Source organism: Ranitomeya imitator, chromosome 5 (assembly GCF_032444005.1).
Source record: "Ranitomeya imitator isolate aRanImi1 chromosome 5, aRanImi1.pri, whole genome shotgun sequence".
Lineage (NCBI taxonomy): Eukaryota > Metazoa > Chordata > Amphibia > Anura > Dendrobatidae > Ranitomeya > Ranitomeya imitator.
In genome coordinates this window covers 275,035,882-275,057,530 of record NC_091286.1, presented here as the reverse complement: position 1 = coordinate 275,057,530, position 21,649 = coordinate 275,035,882, and the positions used below count along the sequence as shown (strand labels likewise).

Genomic DNA, 21,649 nt, shown 5'->3' with positions numbered 1-21,649 from the left:
GCTATGACATGGGTATCCAGCAATCATCCTCTGAACCTGAAGTGTGAGGACGCAACCTAAAATACAATTTACAGGCCTCCCTGAATGTAACAAATTTGTCACCCCCCCCCCCCCCCCCACCCCAGAGAACCTGTCAGGTAATTCAGCGAAGCTTGTGGAGGTGTAGAAACCCCTGCAGTGGCCACTGGAGTGCGCTGTACAACCGCTGAGCGGAGGTCAGCCACCTCTAGACTGAGTTGCTGCATTTGTCCAGCTAAAGCACCAATGGGGTCCATATTGGACCAAGAAAATGTTTAGGTCAGTGATACTGTCACGCCGTTATCGGCGATAAAGGGGCAGGACGGCGTACTGGGACCCGCACCTGTCCCTGCCACTATAATGGGGCCCTGGCTTTCCCTTATCTAAGGGGTACCTATGATGGTTAGGAGACCTGAGCCGCCAGCGTATCCCTGTCTCCTGTGCAGACCCCATCAGTGGCCCCCTCTCCCCCCAAGGGAGGTGGACTGCACCAGTGTAACAATACAACAAATAACAGGGTATACAGACAAGGTAACTAAAAGTCTCTAACTCACCAAATGCACACACAACCACAGATGAAACACAGAGAAGGGAAGAGAAGGAAAAAAACTAGGAAGGAAACAGGTTTTACATGCAACCAAAATAGCAGACACCAATCTCTGTAAATAAACCTCCAACTTCAACACTACGCTCCTTCAACCTCCAAGCCAAGCAGTAGAACTGATCACGGACAATAGCTGAAGTCAGGACTGGGTCTATATAGAGGATCAGATTTAAAAAATCCACTTCAGCTGAGAGACTCAGCTTTTAACAACTGAGCAACAAGGTTAACTCCTGCACTGCTAGCACAAAGCAGCCAGGTCAGAATACAGGAGAAGAGCTTCTGCTTACTGTGTGTGAACGAGGCCCAGAGCACTGCGGTTCTCTGGAACCTCTCTGTCGCGGTAGCCCCGTGACACTCGCATTGAATACGGAACAGTGTTTTGGGAAAATTACTGTGTATTACGGCCGTTAAAAACGGACCGTATTTACTTACGTCTAGTGTGATGCCAGCCTTAATCTAAGTCCAGGCATAGCAGAGTCTGGCTTTTAATCAGGTCAGGCAAACCCACTAAACAATGGCAGGCGCAATGCATGCAGGTAAAGGAAGTTCTAGCACCTCTAATGCTGGTAGAATTCCGATAAAGAAACTGTCCACTAAACAAACAGAAAATGACAGAGGATGAGGATAGGGTTTCTGGAAATATTAGACTGGTGTGCACCAAAATCAGCTTTGTTTTGTTGTGGGGATGAGAGTAGCCAGACCATGCTTTTTTCGGTTTAGGCTGACCTCACTCCCAGAAGCACCTTGCTCCTTTTGTATCTTCCCTCTCTCACCTCTGGTAGAATTCGGTGTGTTGTACAAGGGATAAAAGAGTAACATAACACTCTGCAATCAGCTGATGTAAAAAAAAAAAAAAAAAAAAACAACACTACATGGGAGCATTAAAGACCTTTTGGAAAACTCCTCCTCTGGTGCAGTTTGTTTAAAACCTGAGATTAAATCACCCTCCCCAGGTCCAGCACAGTCACCCCCGCTTCTCCTGGTGTCGTTTATTGTCTGCAGCGGTGACATCACATTGACAACGCTGTAAACAATAAATGAGCTCGGTGCTTTTACCAGAGTGAAAGGCACAAGTTGCTCCGAGCTAAGGAGCTCACTGATTGGCTGCAGTGCTTTCGGATTGATGACAGTGCTGCACCCAAAACAAAAAGAGCATTGGAGAACTGGCTCTATTTTACATTTCTGCCTGCAGAACCCCTTTAAATACAGATAAGACTTGGTCTATAATGGACTGTTCTTTCCAAGCTCCAGCATCACTAATTGCCGGACATCAAAGAACAAGTCCACAGCTACATTGGGAACAATGAAATTCAAGGGAAAAGAAAGCAGTCACTAGGGAGCGCTGTGAGGGTCACAGTTAAAATCGAAGGCAAAAGGTCCACCGCAGCTCCAGCCATTAACCTTCTAGGAGGATACAATGTGCAGTAAAGAATAGTAATAACGGTCCTAGGAGCGCTGAAAATGAGACCAAAACAAGGATTTTAGTGTTGAACCACAACGCGTTTCAACGGTTAAACCGTCTTCATCAGGAGGAAGTTTTTCCACCTGATGAAGACGGTTTAACCGTTGAAACGCGTTGTGGTTCAACATTAAAATCCTTGTTTTGGTTTCATTTCCACCTGATGAAGACGGTTTAACCTTTGAAATGCGTTGTGGTTCAACACTAAAATCCTTGTTTTGGTTTCATTTCCACCTGATGAAGACGGTTTAACCGTTGACATGCGTTGTGGTTCAACATTAAAATCCTTGTTTTGGTTTCATTTCCACCTGATGAAGACGGTTTAACCTTTGAAATGCGTTGTGGTTCAACACTAAAATCCTTGTTTTGGTTTCATTTCCACCTGATGAAGACGGTTTAACCGTTGAAACGCGTTGTGGTTCAACATTAAAATCCTTGTTTTGGTTTCATTTCCACCTGATGAAGACGGTTTAACCTTTGAAATGCGTTGTGGTTCAACACTAAAATCCTTGTTTTGGTTTCATTTCCACCTGATGAAGACGGTTTAACCGTTGACATGCGTTGTGGTTCAACACTAAAATCCTTGTTTTGGTTTCATTTCCACCTGATGAAGACGGTTTAACCGTTGACATGCGTTGTGGTTCAACACTAAAATCCTTGTTTTGGTCTCATTTCCAGCGCTCCTGGGACTGTTATTAGTATTCTTTACTGCACATTGGGAACAATGGCTTCTACTGTTTTGGCAGAAAGAAATAAAGCAGAGGATTTATGCACAGGTGTTAGCATGTAGATCTGTGAAAATCTATGTTACTTCAACTATATTTTTGCTGCTTGGAGTTTTCAGCAGTGATATTTCTCATGGATCCAACACATGATGCAGCATACAGATCTGTACTACTCACCTTTACTGTACTCTGCAAGCCTTTACATGACAGACCAGAGCTCAACATTAATAAAAAGAAAAGAAATAACTAAACTTTATCCCAACCTCCACAAGAGAGTGCACAAAAACAAAGTACACAAGCACAACACTGCTTTCCATGAACATACTTTCTTCTTCTTCTCCTGCTTCTGATGACACAGTGATAGAGAAACTTTCTGGAGATGTAGAGAAGACTGCAAGAAAGGAAAAGGACAAGTTTAAGAAAAATTCACAGGATCATTGCATGGGAGCTAACTAAATGTGTATAGGGCTGAATAATAATATCACTAACATTGGTGACAATGCACCCCATTTTGCTGGCATAAACTGAAAAATGCTTTCATGGAATCTGTCAGCAGGTTTTGCAGTGTATCGTAAAAACAGCATGAGGTAGGAACAGAGACCCTGATTCCAGCAAAGTGACACTTAATCTACCCTATCACAGTGTTCAAATGCCAATAATTAGTATGTCACATTATTTTTTTTAGATTTTATAAATTTTTATTCTTTCATTCTTTGCAGTTGGGTGTAGGGTTTTTCCAAGTAAAAATGATGCTGATATGACAACCAGTGTTGAGTGCAAGTGCACGCTACTCAAGCTTGCACCAAACGTGACATGGTGTCTGATCTCAATTCCAAGCATTTTTGAATTCACAAAGTCAAACTGTGCTCCTTCCGAGCCCTGACCCTGCCGAGTACATTAGTACTCACGAGAAATTGCATAACAAATTTTGGAGTTCACTTTATCCTGTTACCTAGTGAAAAGTAAAAAATTTGGGGCTAATGTAACAGTTTTGTGAGAAAAAAAAAAAGTTAAAATGTTCATTTTTTCCTGGAACATTGTATTAATCTTAATGAGGTCACCATAGTTCATTATCCTGGCTCACAGAGAAGTGCCGGTGGGAACACAGCCTCTGTAACCTGTGGTAACCTCAATAACGTCACCGCCTGTCACTGAGGCTGCGCTCGCAGCAGCTCACTCTCCTGTGGTTTTCAGCCTGGACAATCACATCATGGTACAATCCAGGTTGTAATCCGCATATCGCAGACATGGATTATGGCGTGGAACACCTTCACTTCGGACAGGTGAAAGATATGGGTTGTTGTTTTTTTTTGTTTTTACAGGAGACAAGGGCTTCAATGGAATGGGTGTAAGGCAAGTATAATTGTTTATTTTTAAATACATTTGTAAAACGGTGTGTATTTTTATTTCAAATAAAGGACTTTATTCTGGGTGTTTTTTTTATTTATAATATGACTATGGGGTTAGTAATGGATAAGCATCTTATAGACACCTCTCCATTACTAACCGTTGGGCTTAATGTCACCTGGCAATACAAAGCCATCAAGCCCACAAATTTTACCCCACTTGCCATCGCCACAGTGCAAGTGGGAAAAGCTGGCCAAAGGGACAAAATTGGCACATTTAAAAGATGCGCCTTTCAGGGGTCGCTGTGGGCTGCTATTTTTAGGCAGGGGCCAATATCCATGGCCCCTTAATAAACTCAGAAAACCAGCAGCTAGCTGTCTGCTTTAGCTTGGATGGTTGTCAAAAATGGGGGTGACCCCACGGTGGTTTGTTTGTAATTATTTATTTCAAGAATTCAAAAAAAAAAAAAAAGTGTTCTTGATAACTGGCCATGATAAAGCTGAAGGTTGCAGCCTGCAGCTGTCAGTTTTGCCTACACAGATAATCAAAAATAGAACCCCTAGGCATTTTTTATTATTAATTTAGTAATTTATAGCGCAGGCACTGTCTGATGAATACTCCCATCAGCGGTGCCTGCTCTCGCTGTAATCAGAGACAACAGACATAGGCTGATGGGAGTACTGCCAATCAGAGGAAGTATTTGCCGCGCTGTCTTCCAGAGGACAGCATGGCAAACAATGGATCTTTGGGGCCCCCATTTACCTGAATGGGGTCTGGGTTCAGGTAATGTTCTGGTACCCGAACTGAACTTTTTTTTAAATGTTCGGCTGAACCCGAACATCAAGGGGTTCGCCCATCATTAGTCACAATCTCTCAATGCAAGTCCATGAGAACCAGAACGAGGCTCTAATACACTTGTATTGAAAAGTGACCTCTGGCGTGCTCCATTAAAAACACTGGAGTTGCACCGCAGACAAAACACATGAAAACGGCAGACGATGAGTATGAGACAGGGGGCAAGGAACTTACATTAAAAGCAGCACTCCACCGATGAAAAAAAAAAAAAAAACGCTGGAGTGGTGCTTTAACACCAGTGATTGGAACAGCTGTTTAACCTATATAAAGATGGACTAAACCTATATCATTTAACCAAAAAAATCAAAGTTAAGAATTTCTTATATCACCAAAATATAAAAAGGAAGTGCGACTTTTTTTTTTCATACCAACATTTCAACACACGTTAATTTTTGTCCACGTTTTTCAGTCCATTATAAAGTAAAATAAATGGTGGCATCCAAAATTACTACTCCTGCCCTGCAATGCCAGCCTGTGCCCTTGACCCGCTATGCCTGTGTCCCTGATCCCCAATGCCAGCCTGTGCCCCTGACCCTCAATGCCACGCTATGCCTGTGCCCCTGACCCTCAATGCCACGCTATGCCTGTGCCCCTGACCCTCAATGCCACGCTATGCCTGTGCCCCAGATCCCCATTGCCAGCCCGTGCCCCTGACCCTCAATGCCACGTTATGCCTGTGCTCCTTAGCCTTAATGCCAGAATATACCTCTGCCCAGCATTGCCAGCCTGTGCCCCGAAGCCTTAATAATGCCAGGATATACCTCTGCCCAGAATTGCCAGCCTGTGCCCCTTAGCCTTAATGCCAGCCTGTGCCCCGAAGCCTTAATAATGCCAGGATATACCTCTGCCCAGAATTGCCAGCCTGTGCCCCTTAGCCTTAATGCCAGCATATACCTCTGCCCAGCATTGCCAGCCTGTGCCCCTTAGCCTTAATGCCAGCATATACCTCTGCCCAGCATTGCCAGCCTGTGCCCCGAAGCCTTAATGCCAGCATATACCTCTGCCCAGCATTGCCAGCCTGTGCCCCTTAGCCTTAATAATGCCAGCATATGCCTCTGCCCAGCATTGCCAGCCTGTGCCCCTTAGCCTTAATGCCAGCATATACCTCTGCCCAGCATTGCCAGCCTGTGCCCCTTAGCCTTAATGCCAGCATATACCTCTGCCCAGCATTGCCAGCCTGTGCCCCGAAGCCTTAATGCCAGCATATACCTCTGCCCAGCATTGCCAGCCTGTGCCCCTTAGCCTTAATAATGCCAGCATATGCCTCTGCCCAGCATTGCCAGCCTGTGCCCCTTAGCCTTAATGCCAGCATATACCTCTGCCCAGCATTGCCAGCCTGTGCCCCTTAGCCTTAATGCCAGCATATACCTCTGCCCAGCATTGCCAGCCTGTGCCCCTTAGCCTTAATGCCAGCATATACCTCTGCCCAGCATTGCCAGCCTGTGCCCCTTAGCCTTAATGCCAGCATATACCTCTGCCCAGCATTGCCAGCCTGTGCCCCGAAGCCTTAATAATGCCAGGATATACCTCTGCCCAGCATTGCCAGCCTGTGCCCCTTACTTTCAATGAAAAGCTATGCTTCTGTTCTACAATGCCAGCCTGTGTTCCTGCCCCAACATGCTGTGTCACCCACCCAATAACGACCTTGTACCCCTGCTCCTGTCCTGAATTGCCAGGTAGTGCCCCTGCCCTGCTCTTCTATGCCAGGCAGTGTTCTTTCCTGCAGTGCCCCTGCCCCGCACCACCTCGCCGCTCACCGGTGAAAGAGTCCGCATAAATGGACTCTAAAGCCTCCAGCTCATTGCGCTGCTCCTCGGCGTAGTCCGTCATGGTTAATGGTCCATGGAAGCGAGCAGCAGCGGCGGGACGGACGGTTCTGGAAGTGTGTGGCGCTCCGGACTCTGCGCCGGTGTCTGGCTGCCGCTGAGGATTAGCCGGCCACGCTCAGGAAAGGATCGAGAACTCTGCCATCGATTGCTCCTCCCTTCAGCACCTCCCTATTCACCCTTCCGCTGCTGGTTCCGTGTGCGGTGTGAGCTCACGACCTAGGCGGCTACATGTCCTGTTGTACGGGCTCATATCCAGACCGGACCATTATGCTATGGGTATGCTGGGGTTACAGGTGAGCGTAGGCACGATGGATCCATCTCTCAGGTGATTGATTGGTTGAGCCTTAAATGTCGCGGTGCGTGACGTAAAACTGTGCGCCTCTTCCTTATGCAGTGGAGTGCAGTGAGTGTACTGCTGCATCCAGTCCTCATAGAGTGTACTGTAGAACATAACTTATGCCGTGTGATAGAGTTATGGGGTCTCTATAACCCATAGCTATACAATACAGCGACCACCCAACCTTCTAAAGAGCCTGTCAGCGCCCCCTAGTGGTCAGGCCATAATCAATCATGTCCTGTGTCAGTACTGGTAGTGTTGTCATGTGAGTGAGGGCATACTGTGTAAGAGTATGTGTCCACGTTCAGGATTGCATCAGGATTTGGTCAGTATTTTACCTCAGTATTTGTAAGCCAAAACCAGGAGTGGATGATAAATACAGAAGTGGTGCATATGTTTCTATTATACTTTTCCTCTAATTGTTCCACTCCTGGTTTTGGCTACAAATACTGATGAACAATAGTGACCAAATCCTGATGCAATCCTGAACGTGGACACATACCCTAAGATGTATCATGTGCACATAGCAATAGTTCGGTTATCCCCTGGGCATACATGCTGATAACTGGGGGGCCTCAGTCCCAAGAGCAGGGGTCTGCAGCCCCATCCTGAATGCTCGACCTCCACTCCAATCATTATCTATGGGACTGCCAAGTACAGCGCTCGGTTATTTCTAGCAGTTCCATAGACAATGAATGGAGTGGAGGTCGAGCATTCAGTATGGGGCTGCAGACCCCTGCTCTTGGGATTGCTGGGGGTCTTAGTGTTAATCCTACCCTATTGATAGAGGATAACATGTTCTCTGGGAATAACCCTTTAATCTATCCAAACCGTATATATAATTGTGAGAAATAATAAATGGTTTAACATAAACTCGCACATGCCGTTTTCCTGGTGACTGTAACAATTGCTTTTGATTGACAACTTCTAGCATCTATTTTGTGGGTAGAATCTTTTTGGGTTGTCTCATAAGAATCTCCCCTGATGAGCAGATAATTGCCGGCGTCCATCAACTAGAACTTATATGAATTTAAGAAAAAAGTACATGCAAAAAAACGGTTGGAACTCCACAAAGTTTTTCACAAAAAATGTATCAAATTTTATTTGCACACAAGAAATGCTACACACAATTTAAAAACATTTCAAAATTACTCCAAAGAGTAAAAGACTCCAAACTTCCACATTGAAATATATGTAATCTGGCCATGAGCTGATTATCTGCACCAAATAAATAACATAATACAAATGCTGCATATACTGTTTAACAGGAAAGATTTTTCCATATACGTGGGACCCTTTTTGAAGGCATTGTTTAGATGGAAGTGGACCTCACCATATGCCAGTATAAAGTGATGAGCACTCTGGCGATGTTGTCCGCAATAGGTACAATCAGAATGCATGTATATACCATAATCTAAAGCACCCTGTTAGTTTGCCCAAGAGATGCTCACACATAACTCAAACGACATAATAGATCACAGGTACAATTGGCAAAGAGAGGCAATAAACGACAGTTATATACTTTACCCTAACCGGTCCACTACAGTCACCCCCTGGTCCCTAGAGCAGCGGTGCAGCCAGAGTGTGGAAGAGTACAGAACCCACGCGTTCCGACACACACGGTGTCTTTCTCAAGGTGAGTGCATTTCATAGATGCGGTGCTGGCTATTTAAGCTATCTAGATTAGAGTTACCTTAGCGGCAGGTGTGAGTAACACCTCATGGCAGTGGCATACATGCTGTCAGCGCTGACCCGGAAGTTTGGCACAAGGGTCATGTTGTATCATAGCGCCTGCGCGATCGTCCTCCGCTCTGTGCGGTTATGCCTTCTAGAGGCAGAAAGTCCCATGAATGTGTGCGCTTGCGCGCTGGGGAGCTATGTCCCTTGGTGTAGAGATAAGCGCCTGCGCTCTGGGAGTGCGAGTGCCTGTTCCCTTTTGCGTTTGCGCAAGGTCTGTGATCCTCTATTCACATATGGACCACAGTATTTTGTGCACTTGTCACCCATTATGCGCTTGCGCTGAATAAAGCAGGCGCTCCATATTTGTAAGCGCTTGCATACTAAAGACCGGTCGCTTAGTGCAGATCTTAAATGCTGCGCATTGAGGGGGAAAAAATCATTATCCCCTTCTGCGCCTGCGCAGAGTCCAATACCGTCTGCATACGTAATTTGGATAGCACAATGAATCTTATTCATATATGCCTGCACCTCTAGACCATTAGTCCTATATTATCATGTGCTGGCATATTGAAAATCATGAGCTTAATCCAATATGACGGGTTTCAGGCTAAACACAAAGTTTTGTCCACACGTTACCGCACATTTTGGAATATATGAAGGACAAATGATTTCCAAGAAATAGGTTATTCCATGGGGGAAGTGCCAAAAAATATACCACAAATGTAGCTTCCCCGTGCCCATAGGACATCACAAAGAAAAGGGGGTCATGATCCCCAATGTTTCTGTCCCAGAAACGTTCTTAGAGCAGCACATTATAAGTCTTGTTCCACTGGGCATACATATCCTAACAGAGAGAAACATACAGATGTATGGTACTCTATAAATGATATGTTCACATACTTCATTAGTAGGTTAGTAACTATAGACATCCCCCAAGTGGTAAGCATATAATATAAAGGGGGACACTAGGTTAGACCACCTTCTCTGTTTAGAGAAGGAAAAAAAAAAAACCTGAGCATCACCTCTTGTTTGGCCATGCTAATTGTATCTTGCCATGCTCTTTGTTCTTTTCCTGAGTTCTTTTTTTTCCCCCTCCTTTTTCTCTTTCTTTTTCATTTTCCACCCCTCCCCCCTCTCCCTTATTTTTTTTCATAAAAAGATTCTTCTTTTTTTCCTCATATGCTTTATTATCCTAGGGGCGGCTAAGGGAGCAAGGCTCATGAAATATGAACGCAAGACCTTTGAAATGTTGGAAGCGATCAGCACAAGCATTCTACATATTTTACAGAGGATTGAAATTTGGACTTTTTTTTTTTTTTTCCCTCTCTAAACAGAGAAGGGGGTCTAACCTAGTGTCCCCCTTTATATTATACTATTGAACCCGTTCTACGCCCGGGTGGCGAGCATTTATATTGGTATATGGTCTCCATCCTGTCATGTGCTGCTCCATCCTGCGTCCCCATCCTGTCATGTGCTGCACCCATCCTGCGTCCCCATCCTGTCATGTGCTGCTCCATCCTGCGTTCCCATCCTGTCATGTGCTGCACCCATCCTGCGCCCCCATCCTGTCATGTGCTGCACCCATCCTGCGTCCCCATCCTGGTATGTGCTGCACCCATCCTGCGTCCCCATCCTGCGTCCCCATCCTGTCATGTGCTGCACCCATCCTGCGTCCCCATCCTGGTATGTGCTGCACCCATCCTGCGTCCCCATCCTGTCATGTGCTGCACCCATCCTGCGTCCCCATCCTGTCATGTGCTGCACCCATCCTGCGCCCCCATCCTGTCATGTGCTGCACCCATCCTGCGTCCCCATCCTGGTATGTGCTGCACCCATCCTGCGTCCCCATCCTGCATCCCCATCCTGTCATGTGCTGCACCCATCCTGCGTCCCCATACTGTCATGTGCTGCACCCATCCTGCGCCCCCATACTGTCATGTGCTGCACCCATCCTGCGTCCCCATCCTGGTATGTGCTGCACCCATCCTGCGTCCCCATCCTGTCATGTGCTGCTCCATCCTGCGTTCCCATCCTGTCATGTGCTGCACCCATCCTGCGCCCCCATCCTGTCATGTGCTGCACCCATCCTGCGTCCCCATCCTGGTATGTGCTGCACCCATCCTGCGTCCCCATCCTGCGTCCCCATCCTGTCATGTGCTGCACCCATCCTGCGTCCCCATCCTGTCATGTGCTGCTCCATCCTGCGTTCCCATCCTGTCATGTGCTGCACCCATCCTGCGCCCCCATCCTGTCATGTGCTGCACCCATCCTGCGTCCCCATCCTGGTATGTGCTGCACCCATCCTGCGTCCCCATCCTGCGTCCCCATCCTGTCATGTGCTGCACCCATCCTGCATCCCCATCCTGGTATGTGCTGCACCCATCCTGCGTCCCCATCCTGTCATGTGCTGCACCGATCCTGCGTCCCCATCCTGTCATGTGCTGCACTCATCCTGCGTCCCCATCCTGGTATGTGCTGCACCCATCCTGCGTCCCCATCCTGCGTCCCCATCCTGTCATGTGCTGCACCCATCTTGCGTCCCCATCCTGTCATGTGCTGCACCCATCCGGGGGCCTGAGCAGGCGGGGACACCGGCGCGCTGTGGGGGTCAGGTGCCGGCATTGCCGCCAGCTCAGGCCCCCCAGCACTTACTATATTCACCTGTCCTGCGTTCCACCGCTGGGCGCCGCCATCTTCCCGGTCTCCTGGCTGTGACTGTTCAGTCAGAGGGCGGCGCCGGCGCGCATTAAGCACGTCATCGCGCCCTCTGAACTGAAGGTCACAGGCCGAAGACCGGGAAGATGGCGGCGCTCAGCGGTGGAACGCAGGACAGGTGAATATGGCCGATACTCACCCTCCTGGCGGTCCCTGCTTCTCTGTTGGAGATCGCGGTGTGCGTTCAGTGTGAACGCATACCGCGATCTCCCGGGAGCGTCACTGTGAGGCCCAGACTGCGCCGGCGCTTGCGTCTGCGCAGTCTATAAAGGCTTCGGACAGAGTGACGCTCCCAGCGTTATATTATATGCTTACCACTTGGGGGATGTCTATAGTTACTTAGGAACCTCCTAATGAAGTATGTGAACATATCATTTATAGAGTACCATACATCTGTATGTTTCTCTCTGTTAGGATATGTATGCCCAGTGGAACAAGACTTATAATGTGCTGCTCTAAGAACGTTTCTGGGACAGAAACATTGGGGATCATGACCCCCTTTTCTTTGTGATGTCCTATGGGCACGGGGAAGCTACATTTGTGGTATATTTTTTGGCACTTCCCCCATGGAATAACCTATTTCTTGGAAATCATTTGTCCTTCATATATTCCAAAATGTGCGGTAACGTGTGGACAAAACTTTGTGTTTAGCCTGAAACCCGTCATATTGGATTAAGCTCATGATTTTCAATATGCCAGCACATGATAATATAGGACTAATGGTCTAGAGGTGCAGGCATATATGAATAAGATTCATTGTGCTATCCAAATTACGTATGCAGACGGTATTGGACTCTGCGCAGGCGCAGAAGGGGATAATGATTTTTTCCCCCTCAATGCGCAGCATTTAAGATCTGCACTAAGCGACCGGTCTTTAGTATGCAAGCGCTTACAAATATGGAGCGCCTGCTTTATTCAGCGCAAGCGCATAATGGGTGACAAGTGCACAAAATACTGTGGTCCATATGTGAATAGAGGATCACAGACCTTGCGCAAACGCAAAAGGGAACAGGCACTCGCACTCCCAGAGCGCAGGCGCTTATCTCAACACCAAGGGACATAGCTCCCCAGCGCGCAAGCGCACACATTCATGGGACTTTCTGCCTCTAGAAGGCATAACCGCACAGAGCGGAGGACGATCGTGCAGGCGCTATGATACAACATGACCCTTGTGCCAAACTTCCGGGTCAGCGCTGACAGCATGTATGCCACTGCCATGAGGTGTTACTCACACCTGCCGCTAAGGTAACTCTAATCTAGATAGCTTAAATAGCCAGCACCGCATCTATGAAATGCACTCACCTTGAGAAAGACACCGTGTGTGTCGGAACGCGTGGGTTCTGTACTCTTCCACACTCTGGCTGCACCGCTGCTCTAGGGACCAGGGGGTGACTGTAGTGGACCGGTTAGGGTAAAGTATATAACTGTCGTTTATTGCCTCTCTTTGCCAATTGTACCTGTGATCTATTATGTCGTTTGAGTTATGTGTGAGCATCTCTTGGGCAAACTAACAGGGTGCTTTAGATTATGGTATATACATGCATTCTGATTGTACCTATTGCGGACAACATCGCCAGAGTGCTCATCACTTTATACTGGCATATGGTGAGGTCCACTTCCATCTAAACAATGCCTTCAAAAAGGGTCCCACGTATATGGAAAAATCTTTCCTGTTAAACAGTATATGCAGCATTTGTATTATGTTATTTATTTGGTGCAGATAATCAGCTCATGGCCAGATTACATATATTTCAATGTGGAAGTTTGGAGTCTTTTACTCTTTGGAGTAATTTTGAAATGTTTTTAAATTGTGTGTAGCATTTCTTGTGTGCAAATAAAATTTGATACATTTTTTGTGAAAAACTTTGTGGAGTTCCAACCGTTTTTTTGCATGTACTTTTTTCTTAAATTCATATACGGTATATATATTACATGCCTGGTAGTGAACCCAGAATATTTAGTGATAGGATTTTTTCGATGGTGCCCACTTGTTTAAAACTTTTTCTTCTCATCAACTAGAACTTCTGGCAATTAGCTGATGTCATACAGATGTCCGCTGCAAATTCTTCAAAGCAGAAGCCACGTTTTGTAGCAGTCACATAGCCTGACATCAGACATTGATGGCGTATCCTAGCAAATTCTTTATCATGTGAAAAGTGACAATCCCGAGTCCTGGACACGCAGAAAGCTCAATGGCATGGGGATCTCATTGAATGGCTACTATAGTAGTTTATAGCAGTTAGCCATCCTTTTAAATATCCTGCAGCACAGAACCTCCAGCAATGCTCCTTGTTTCCTAGTGTCTGGCACATCACTGCTGTAGCCAATCACTGGCCATGTACCATATTACTGATGTCACATTTTTGCTAAACTTAAGAAGAGCCCTAGACCGCCGAGATGCTTCAACAACAAAAAAGTGTGATTCCTTCAGAAACCTCAGGTTCCTGTTTATTATGAATGGTCACTCTTTAACGACCAATGACCTGTATAGCACGTCATGAGCAGGTGTCAATTCCCACATCATGGCGTGCTATGTACGTCATGTAATTGAATTGTCACTGTGTGGAAACACACAGTCCTCATTAGCGATAAGTGAGAGCTGGAGATGCGGGGACCCATTTCAGAGGACTCCGCTCTCTGCTGTAATCGAAATCTGACTGACTGAAGACCAATCACAACATGTGACCAGCAGGAAGGGCTGAACTATCCCCTACACTTAGTTGCCAAGAACCCCCCGTTACCAATGTCATAGTTTTCCTCAGTGAGCGATAGTTTCTTAGAAAAATATACACATAGACGCCATTTACTAGAAGATGCACCCTGCCATAATACAGCCCCCACTTCAGACGCATCAGCCTCTGCAGTAATTAGCTGAGTGACGCCAGGCTGTATGAGAATCGGCGCGGCTGCAAAACATCTTTTCAATGTTTCAAGTCTAGGCAATGGCGTGACTCCCATCATTTTTCTTGACAAAGAAAAACGCTGCAGCAACGGGAGATAAAGAATAGTGATGAGCGAGTGTACTTGTTGCTCGGGTTTTCCGAAGCACGCTCGGGTGACCTCCGAGTATTTGTTAGTGCTCGGATATATAGTTTTCATCGCCTCAGTTGCATGATTTACGGCTGCTAGACAGGCTGAATACATGTGAGGAATGCCTGTTTGTTAGGGAATTCCCACATGTATACAGCGTATCTGGAAGCCGTAAACCATGCAACTGAGGCGATGAAAATTATACTGTATCTCCGAGCAATAACAAATACTCGGAGACCACCCGAGCAACAAGTATACTCGCTCATCACTAATAAAGAAGGTCTGATATGACTCTTTGCCAGATTTTCAGTCCTTCATGGCCTGCCTCTCTGGACCAGAGATACTATATACCCTGCTCTTTGGCAGCTTGGTCCCAGGAAACAGGCGCAATCAAAAGGACGATGTGGAAGAAGTTCTTGACACCCCTTTTAAAAAAAACACCCCCCCAAAGTCAGACAGGTATTGAGGCAGAGATTGGGTACCTACGCTGGCTAGCCGGTTGCCCAAGCAGTGTTCTTGGCCATACTCGCTCCATTTTACCACCACTCAGGTCTGCCAGTCTACCAGATGGTTGTGCAGCGTAAGCCAAGGTAGTCCAAGAACCACAGGATAGGGCAAGCACTCTAGCACAAAACAATCTATACATTCAGAGTGCGTGGACCCTACCTGTAAATGCAACATAGGAACAAAATGATTAAAGGGAATCTGTCACCTACTTTTTTATATATAAGCTGCGGCCACCGCCATTAAGGGCTTATCTATAGCATTCTGTAATGCTGTAGATAAGCCCCCGATGTATCCTGAAAGATAAAAAAAACAGGTTAGATTATACTCACCCAGGGGCGGTCTGGTCCGATGGGAGTCGCAGGTTCGGGTCCGGCACCTCCCATCTTCATGCAATGATGTCCTCTTGCTTCCTGTCGCGGCTCCTGCGCAGGCAAACTTTATCTGTCCAGTTGAGGGCAGAGCAAAGTACTGCAGTGCGCAGGCAAAGGTCCGAGAAGCCCAGCGCCTGCGCACTGCAGCACTTTGCTCTGGAGATATGGAAGGACAAGTACCCACAAAATGACCCTTTCCACCACAGAAGAAACACTCCCACTGTACGCCAAACTACCGTTGGACCAGCAGAACGTGCTGCCCCACCCAACTGCATGAGTTTCTTGGTTGACTCAGACACAGATTCTCTTGACTCCAGGCCCCCCGCAAGTTGGAGTGTCTCCATATGTCTCTTACGAAGATGATGGTCCAAACGGATGGCCAGAGACATGGTCGCCTCAAGGGAGATCGGAGTCTCATGCAGGGCAAAGGCACCATTAACCCTTACAGATAACCCTTGATAGAACTGCCTACGGAGTGCAGGGTCATTTCACTTAGTATCGGTGGATCACCTCCCAAACTCGGAGCATTAATCGTTCACCAGCTAGTCTCCCTGCAGAAACTGAGGTATTGTAGACTCGACCAGGGAGACGTGGTCGGGGTCATTGTACATGTGACCCAGCTCCCCTAAAAATTCCTCAACCATCTGAAGCAACTGAGAGTCGGCCGGAAAAGAAAATACCCTGGCTTGAGGGTCACCCTGAAGAAGTGAAATTGTGATCCACACCTGGTGATCATCAGTTACAGAGGAATGAGGACATAACTTAAAGTATAGCTTACAGGCTGAACACAAGAAACTTGTCTCACACATCCCCTTGCATAGAGCCTGTCAGGAAAAGCGATCTTGGGCTCCACCTTTGCTGCCTGGGAGTAGCGGTCCACAGACCAGCCATGTTTCGGTGTAGTGTAACAACAGAGCTAGGATCTAGCACCTCCAGAATGAGCTGCTGCAGTTGCCCAGCCAGAGCAGTAATATGATCCATGATGAATCAAAAATAGTATGAATCAGCCTTATATACTCTATGTCCCCATCTGCCACCCATGGAAGTGGGGGGGGGGGGTTATAGTGTATGTATATACTTAAACCAGACTAACAAGGGAGGATGTACAGTAATAAAATACACACACAAATATGCACTCACAAGCAACAGAGAGGAACACTAGAGAAAAGGAAGCAAAACCAAATAGGCAAGAATGAAAATTTACACACACTCAAAACACCAAGCAATGGTCACAAACGCAACTACCAACAACCGACACCTCCAATCCACACCAGGCAGTATAAGTCTAACGGCTCATACCCATCAACATCAATAAAATCAATCCGATGTTCCTGAAAAGTCGGACAAGTGTACTGTGAGTACAATGTGATTTTTCTGACCTAGCATTTCTCACTCCGTCTGTACATTCATTCCCAAGGTGACAGTGGGTCCAAAACTCACTTCTCCCTGTGTCAGTACAATGCCTTTTTGTCCCAGGTCTTTCCCACACATAGACATTTGCATTCATACCACCCCTGTGACCAGGATGGGTAGCTGGTTGGCCGCCATCAACTTTATCTCGGGGCCCCATTCAGGCCGTATTTCTCGGGGAAAATGTTGCTGGTAGTAAGCCTCTAGCATCGTTGTCACCTGCGAGCCTGGGTCCACCAGGCATCGCACTGCACATCCATCCATTTCTGCCCATATCGGGGGGCATGTAGACACTAAACTTGCGGGACTCCCACTACTCTTCACTGTTCTGGCTCTGAGCGGCGTCCCCCGTCTCGGAGCTCTCTAGTTTAATGGGTGGTGAGATGTCACTCTTCCTCGGCGGGTGCACTCCCGGGCAATGTGTCTGCTCTCACCGCAGTTGAAACAAGTGATGAGTCTAGGCCAGCGAAGCATTCTAGAGTTGTGACAAGGTTCCGGGCCTTGCCCACTCTCTGCTGAATTGTTAGTAGTCTCTGCTTTCTAATTTAGGTCCGCCAGTTCTTCCTTCACATTCACTAGTTCTCTCCGGAGTTCTTCCACCCATTCAGCAATGGCGGTTACGGACACCCCAAAGCTCTGGACCTTTCCCACCGGGACTGTCACCCCCTTGCTCCTGTTCACACATGCGTGCCTCACTCCCTACCTCAGGGAAAGTCATTTGCGGGTTTTTTGCACACGCTCCCACAGGGCTTGCATTGTCATCATGTTGTCTCTTAGGCCAGTCACTAGGAGGTTTCGCAACATTATATGGGTGGGACCTACCCCCATGCCGTCCTTTCTAGAAATCGCTGTGTGTAACTCCTGCAGTGCATTCATATATTGGATTGCGGCCCCCTCCCTCTGCATTCAGCTAAAAATTCGGGTCCTCAGTTCCCCTACGTCAGTGGGGTCTCCGTGGATTTCCTCTAATATTTGCAACACCTTATTAAAGGTACCTCGATCTCTGGGGGTCCTCAACATCACTGAGCCCCTGGCTTCCCCGTCTAATGCCATAATAGCCAACTCAGCCTCCAGCGCAGTGGTCACTGGGTGCATTTGAGTTGCCCGCCGGGGCAGTGGGGTACTCAGTACCGGGTCCGGTCGCAGTTAAAGGGGTGGTTATCGTGGCAGCAACCTGGTCCATGACCCTGGGCACTCAAGTAAAAGGGGTTTAATAAGGTTTGTATTCGTGATGCCACCTGTGGTTCTTTGTCTCTATCATGACCCGGACTTTTCAGGTACTGTTTCACCTCCAGGTGTGGGTGTGGGCAAATTACATAGAGTCCTATGCCCTCTGGTTCTGCTGTGCAACCTGGGTACAGCACAGCCTCGAGCTCCAGGTGCCCGGTTCCAGCGCTTTGGCTCAGAGGGTGCCCAGTCATAGTTTTAAGGATTAAAGCTGGGTAAGCTCTCCTGAATGCGGGTTCAGAGCTCCCCCTTCTGGCCTGGATTTAGAATGTGTTGAATGTAGGTGCTTACCTGGTAAAGAGAATCCTCCTTGCCTCCAAGCATGATATCGCCCTCCACGAAAGGAAGGCAACATCACTGTAACAACCGGTTACCTGGGGTGTTACACTCCCCCCCGTTAACTCCAGTACTCCCAGACTGGGAAAAGAAAACAACAGTACAGGTTAAAGATGTAAAACATTTTAGTCATGCATGTCAACAGGTTTAAACAGGTGAAAACTTGGCTTCCCTTTATGGGAGGTACTTTACTTGAACATTGCTAAACAAATTTACAAAAGTATAGGTAGACAAAAAATGCAAATATTTTAATATAAGGTGTCCTTGTGCACCATCAACAATAATGATGCGAGGGACCCGTCATAAACCCCCAACGTTGTGTTGGGCAGGCTACAATGCATGCATCCAGACCTGGTCTTCATCCGCGCCAGACGGTTTTATTCTTCTGGTCTGCGAACAACAAGGTAAACAGAGTTCCACTCATGCTGCCAGCGCGTGGTAAAACCAATAAGGGGCACCTAAAGAGGTGCCAACTATTTACAAGCAAATTCTCAGGTAAGCAATGTTCATTACCCTACTGTCCTTTTAAACTGGAAAGAAAACATCAAATAAACATAATCAAAACATTATCAACAATACTTTCACGCAGGTGAATGTCTTTAATTATTCTTCCAGGACAGGTCCTGGTGCCACAGATTCCGGACTGGGGAAGTTCTTTGGTATATGTGTCAACTGGTGACTCCATAGGAAACAGTCCATCAACAGGGGTTTGTGTAGCCTGGTTTTGCACTCCACTTTCAGTGGCTACACAGGTATTGGTATGTTGTCCTAGGCACATTTTAACATGTAGGGCATAATATCCCCTTTTGCCATGGTGCCGGGGAAAAGGTCACTTTGTCTCCTGGATACAGGTCATGGTCAGGGTGTCTCTTTAAGAGGTGTGACTCCACGTCTCTGCGATTGACAAACAGTTCAGTTGTTTTACCATGTTCTCTTATGAATCCCCATCCTCTGTCCAGGTTAAAGGTGACAACAGTTCCTGATCTTATAGGTCCTCTGTCTGCAGGTTTAGCTTTGTGGGACCTGGTTTTAGCTAGTATATTCCTTTCTTCCATTGCTTCCCACTTAGCTCTGCATTCCTGTTCCTCTGTAGCAAGCTTTAATATTTGCTGTCTGCAATATCCTTCTTTTTCTATTATTTTCACATTATTGGCTGCTGCTTGAACCTCTACTATGAATCCCATAAGGTCAGTTTTAGGGATCTAACAGCGTATGGCTTCTTTTGGCCTGCACGCCTTCAGGGGCGAGGGTTCAGGTATGATAGGGTCAGTTAGCTTATCCCCAGATCTGTCATGCGGTCCCAGGTTACTGTAGTGGTTACTACCTGGCCGGGCATTAGGGTTGATGGGGGTGCTAGGGGTCCCACCAGGGTTTCTTCAGCTACCGGGGCAGTTTGCGTACCTGTCTTTCCGGTGCCGGTGTCCTTCTCCACTTCCGCTGGGGTCAGGATCGCTGGTTGCAGGGCCTGGTGCTGCGACGTTGTCGTTTTCTGCAGCGTCTCGCTTTCCGGCTCCGCTGGGGTCAAAGGTGCGGGCTCCAGGTCTTCTATCAGCGCCGCAATCTTTTTCAGCAGTGCCACTCCCTGTGGCTTCGCAGTGGTTGTGAGCGCTGGTGGTAAGTTCCGTTGCTGTGCGGTCGTCATCCTCCGGGACAGGGACTCCTTCCATGTGGCTACCGCTGTCATCTGGGTCCGCAGGAGTTGTCGGGCCAGCTCCTCCATCTCTGCGCCAATGAGCTCCAGATCCAAGGTGTTCTTCAGGTCCAGGGTTCCTTGTGGCTGACAGGGGACATCCTCTCTGGTGTTGGCAGGTCTTGGCGGCTCTCCACTGCGGTCCACCATTGCTTTTACCAGGTAGCTTGCAGCTGTGCTGCGGCCACTCTTTCCCACGTCTTTCTCCTTTCTGCTTCGTGAGCAGTCTCTCTCCACTTTTCCGCCTGCCATCACCGGGGGCGGATCCATCCTCCTGACGGACATGTTTTGGTGGCATTACAGTCTGAGTAGGGGGGGATCCAGCTTTTGCGCCGGTTCTTGAACTCCACCCATGGTAACACATCCTCCTCGTAACTCTTCCACCTCACGGTGCAACAAGGGCGGCCATTAAAACAATTTCACACAGTCCATTACAGTCCATGGCGCACAGGACTCGATTTATTGGGTCGGTCCATCCTGTTCGTGACGCCAAGTTGAGTCTCCCGCCAAGGCAGTGGGCTACTCGGTACCGGGTCCGGTACTTTAAAGGGGATGTCATGGTGGCGGCGACCCGGTCCGTGGCCCTGGGCGCTCAAGTAAAGGGGAAAGGTCTTTAAAGGGGATTGAATAAAGTTTGTGCTTGCGATGCCACCTCTGGTTCTTGGTCAGAGGGGACTGACGCTGCTTAAAGGGGTCCTCTGGGGTGATGTTACTGCAGCATAGATGGTGACGCTTCCCACAGGTGAAGCGGGGTCCCCAGGGCTCCCAGTGTGTGTTGGCAGGGATGGTGGATGCTGGCAAATAAACGGAGGACACAAGGTTGTAACATCTTTACCTGGTTTACTGATGGTAGTAGGCCACAGTCCAGGGTACCAGGAACAGGTGATGATATAGTCTGGCTGGCCTGGAGCCAAAGGTGGATCACTCTCCCATGTGAGGTCCATAAGCCTTCCTACTCGCGTTCGCATGCGATTTCCCTGCTGCCTGTAGCTTGCTGGCAAACTCCTCTTTCTCCTGTCCTGGGACAGTTACCTGTATGGTGGGCAGTGTGAGCCTTTTTATAGGGTCTCGATCATGACCCGGGCTCTTCAGGTACTGCTTCACCTCCAGGTCTGTGTGCGGGCAAATTACATAAAGTCCTATGCCATCCGATTCTGCTGTGTGACCTGGAGTGCAGCACAGCCTCGGGCTCCCGGTGCCCGGATCCTGCGCTTCGGCTCAGAGGGTGCCCAGTCACAGTTCCCCTCTAAGCCCCTTTCCTCCTCCTGTGCTTCTTTCCTCTGATGTTTCACTGACATTCAACCCCTTGCGTTCACTTCCTTTCCTGGAGCTGCAGCACAGTCCTAGTTGCACGGCTCCGCTCTCTCCTCTCCTTCCTCTCTGATCTCCCTCCTCTCTCCTCACTGTCTGCTCCAGAGTAACCTAACTCCTCCTCCAGACCAGAATACTTAAAGCTGGGGAAGCTCCCCTGGATCCGGGTTCAGAGCTCCCCCTTCTGGCCTGGATTCA

General features: G+C 47.8%; 1 protein-coding gene across 1 annotated transcript in view; it reads right to left on the bottom strand.

Moving 5' to 3' along the window:
• RWDD1 (RWD domain containing 1) overlaps window positions 1-7,142 on the bottom strand; it is a 57,865-nt gene extending 50,723 nt beyond the window's left edge. The window contains exons 1-2 of the mRNA XM_069726180.1: window positions 6,766-7,142; window positions 3,132-3,197 (exon numbers count right to left, since the gene is read on the bottom strand). Coding sequence (XP_069582281.1) covers window positions 3,132-3,197; window positions 6,766-6,838 — 139 coding nt within the window. The 5' untranslated portion in view covers window positions 6,839-7,142. The remainder of the gene's footprint in view (window positions 1-3,131; window positions 3,198-6,765) is intronic.
• Between the last annotated feature and the right edge of the window lie 14,507 nt (window positions 7,143-21,649).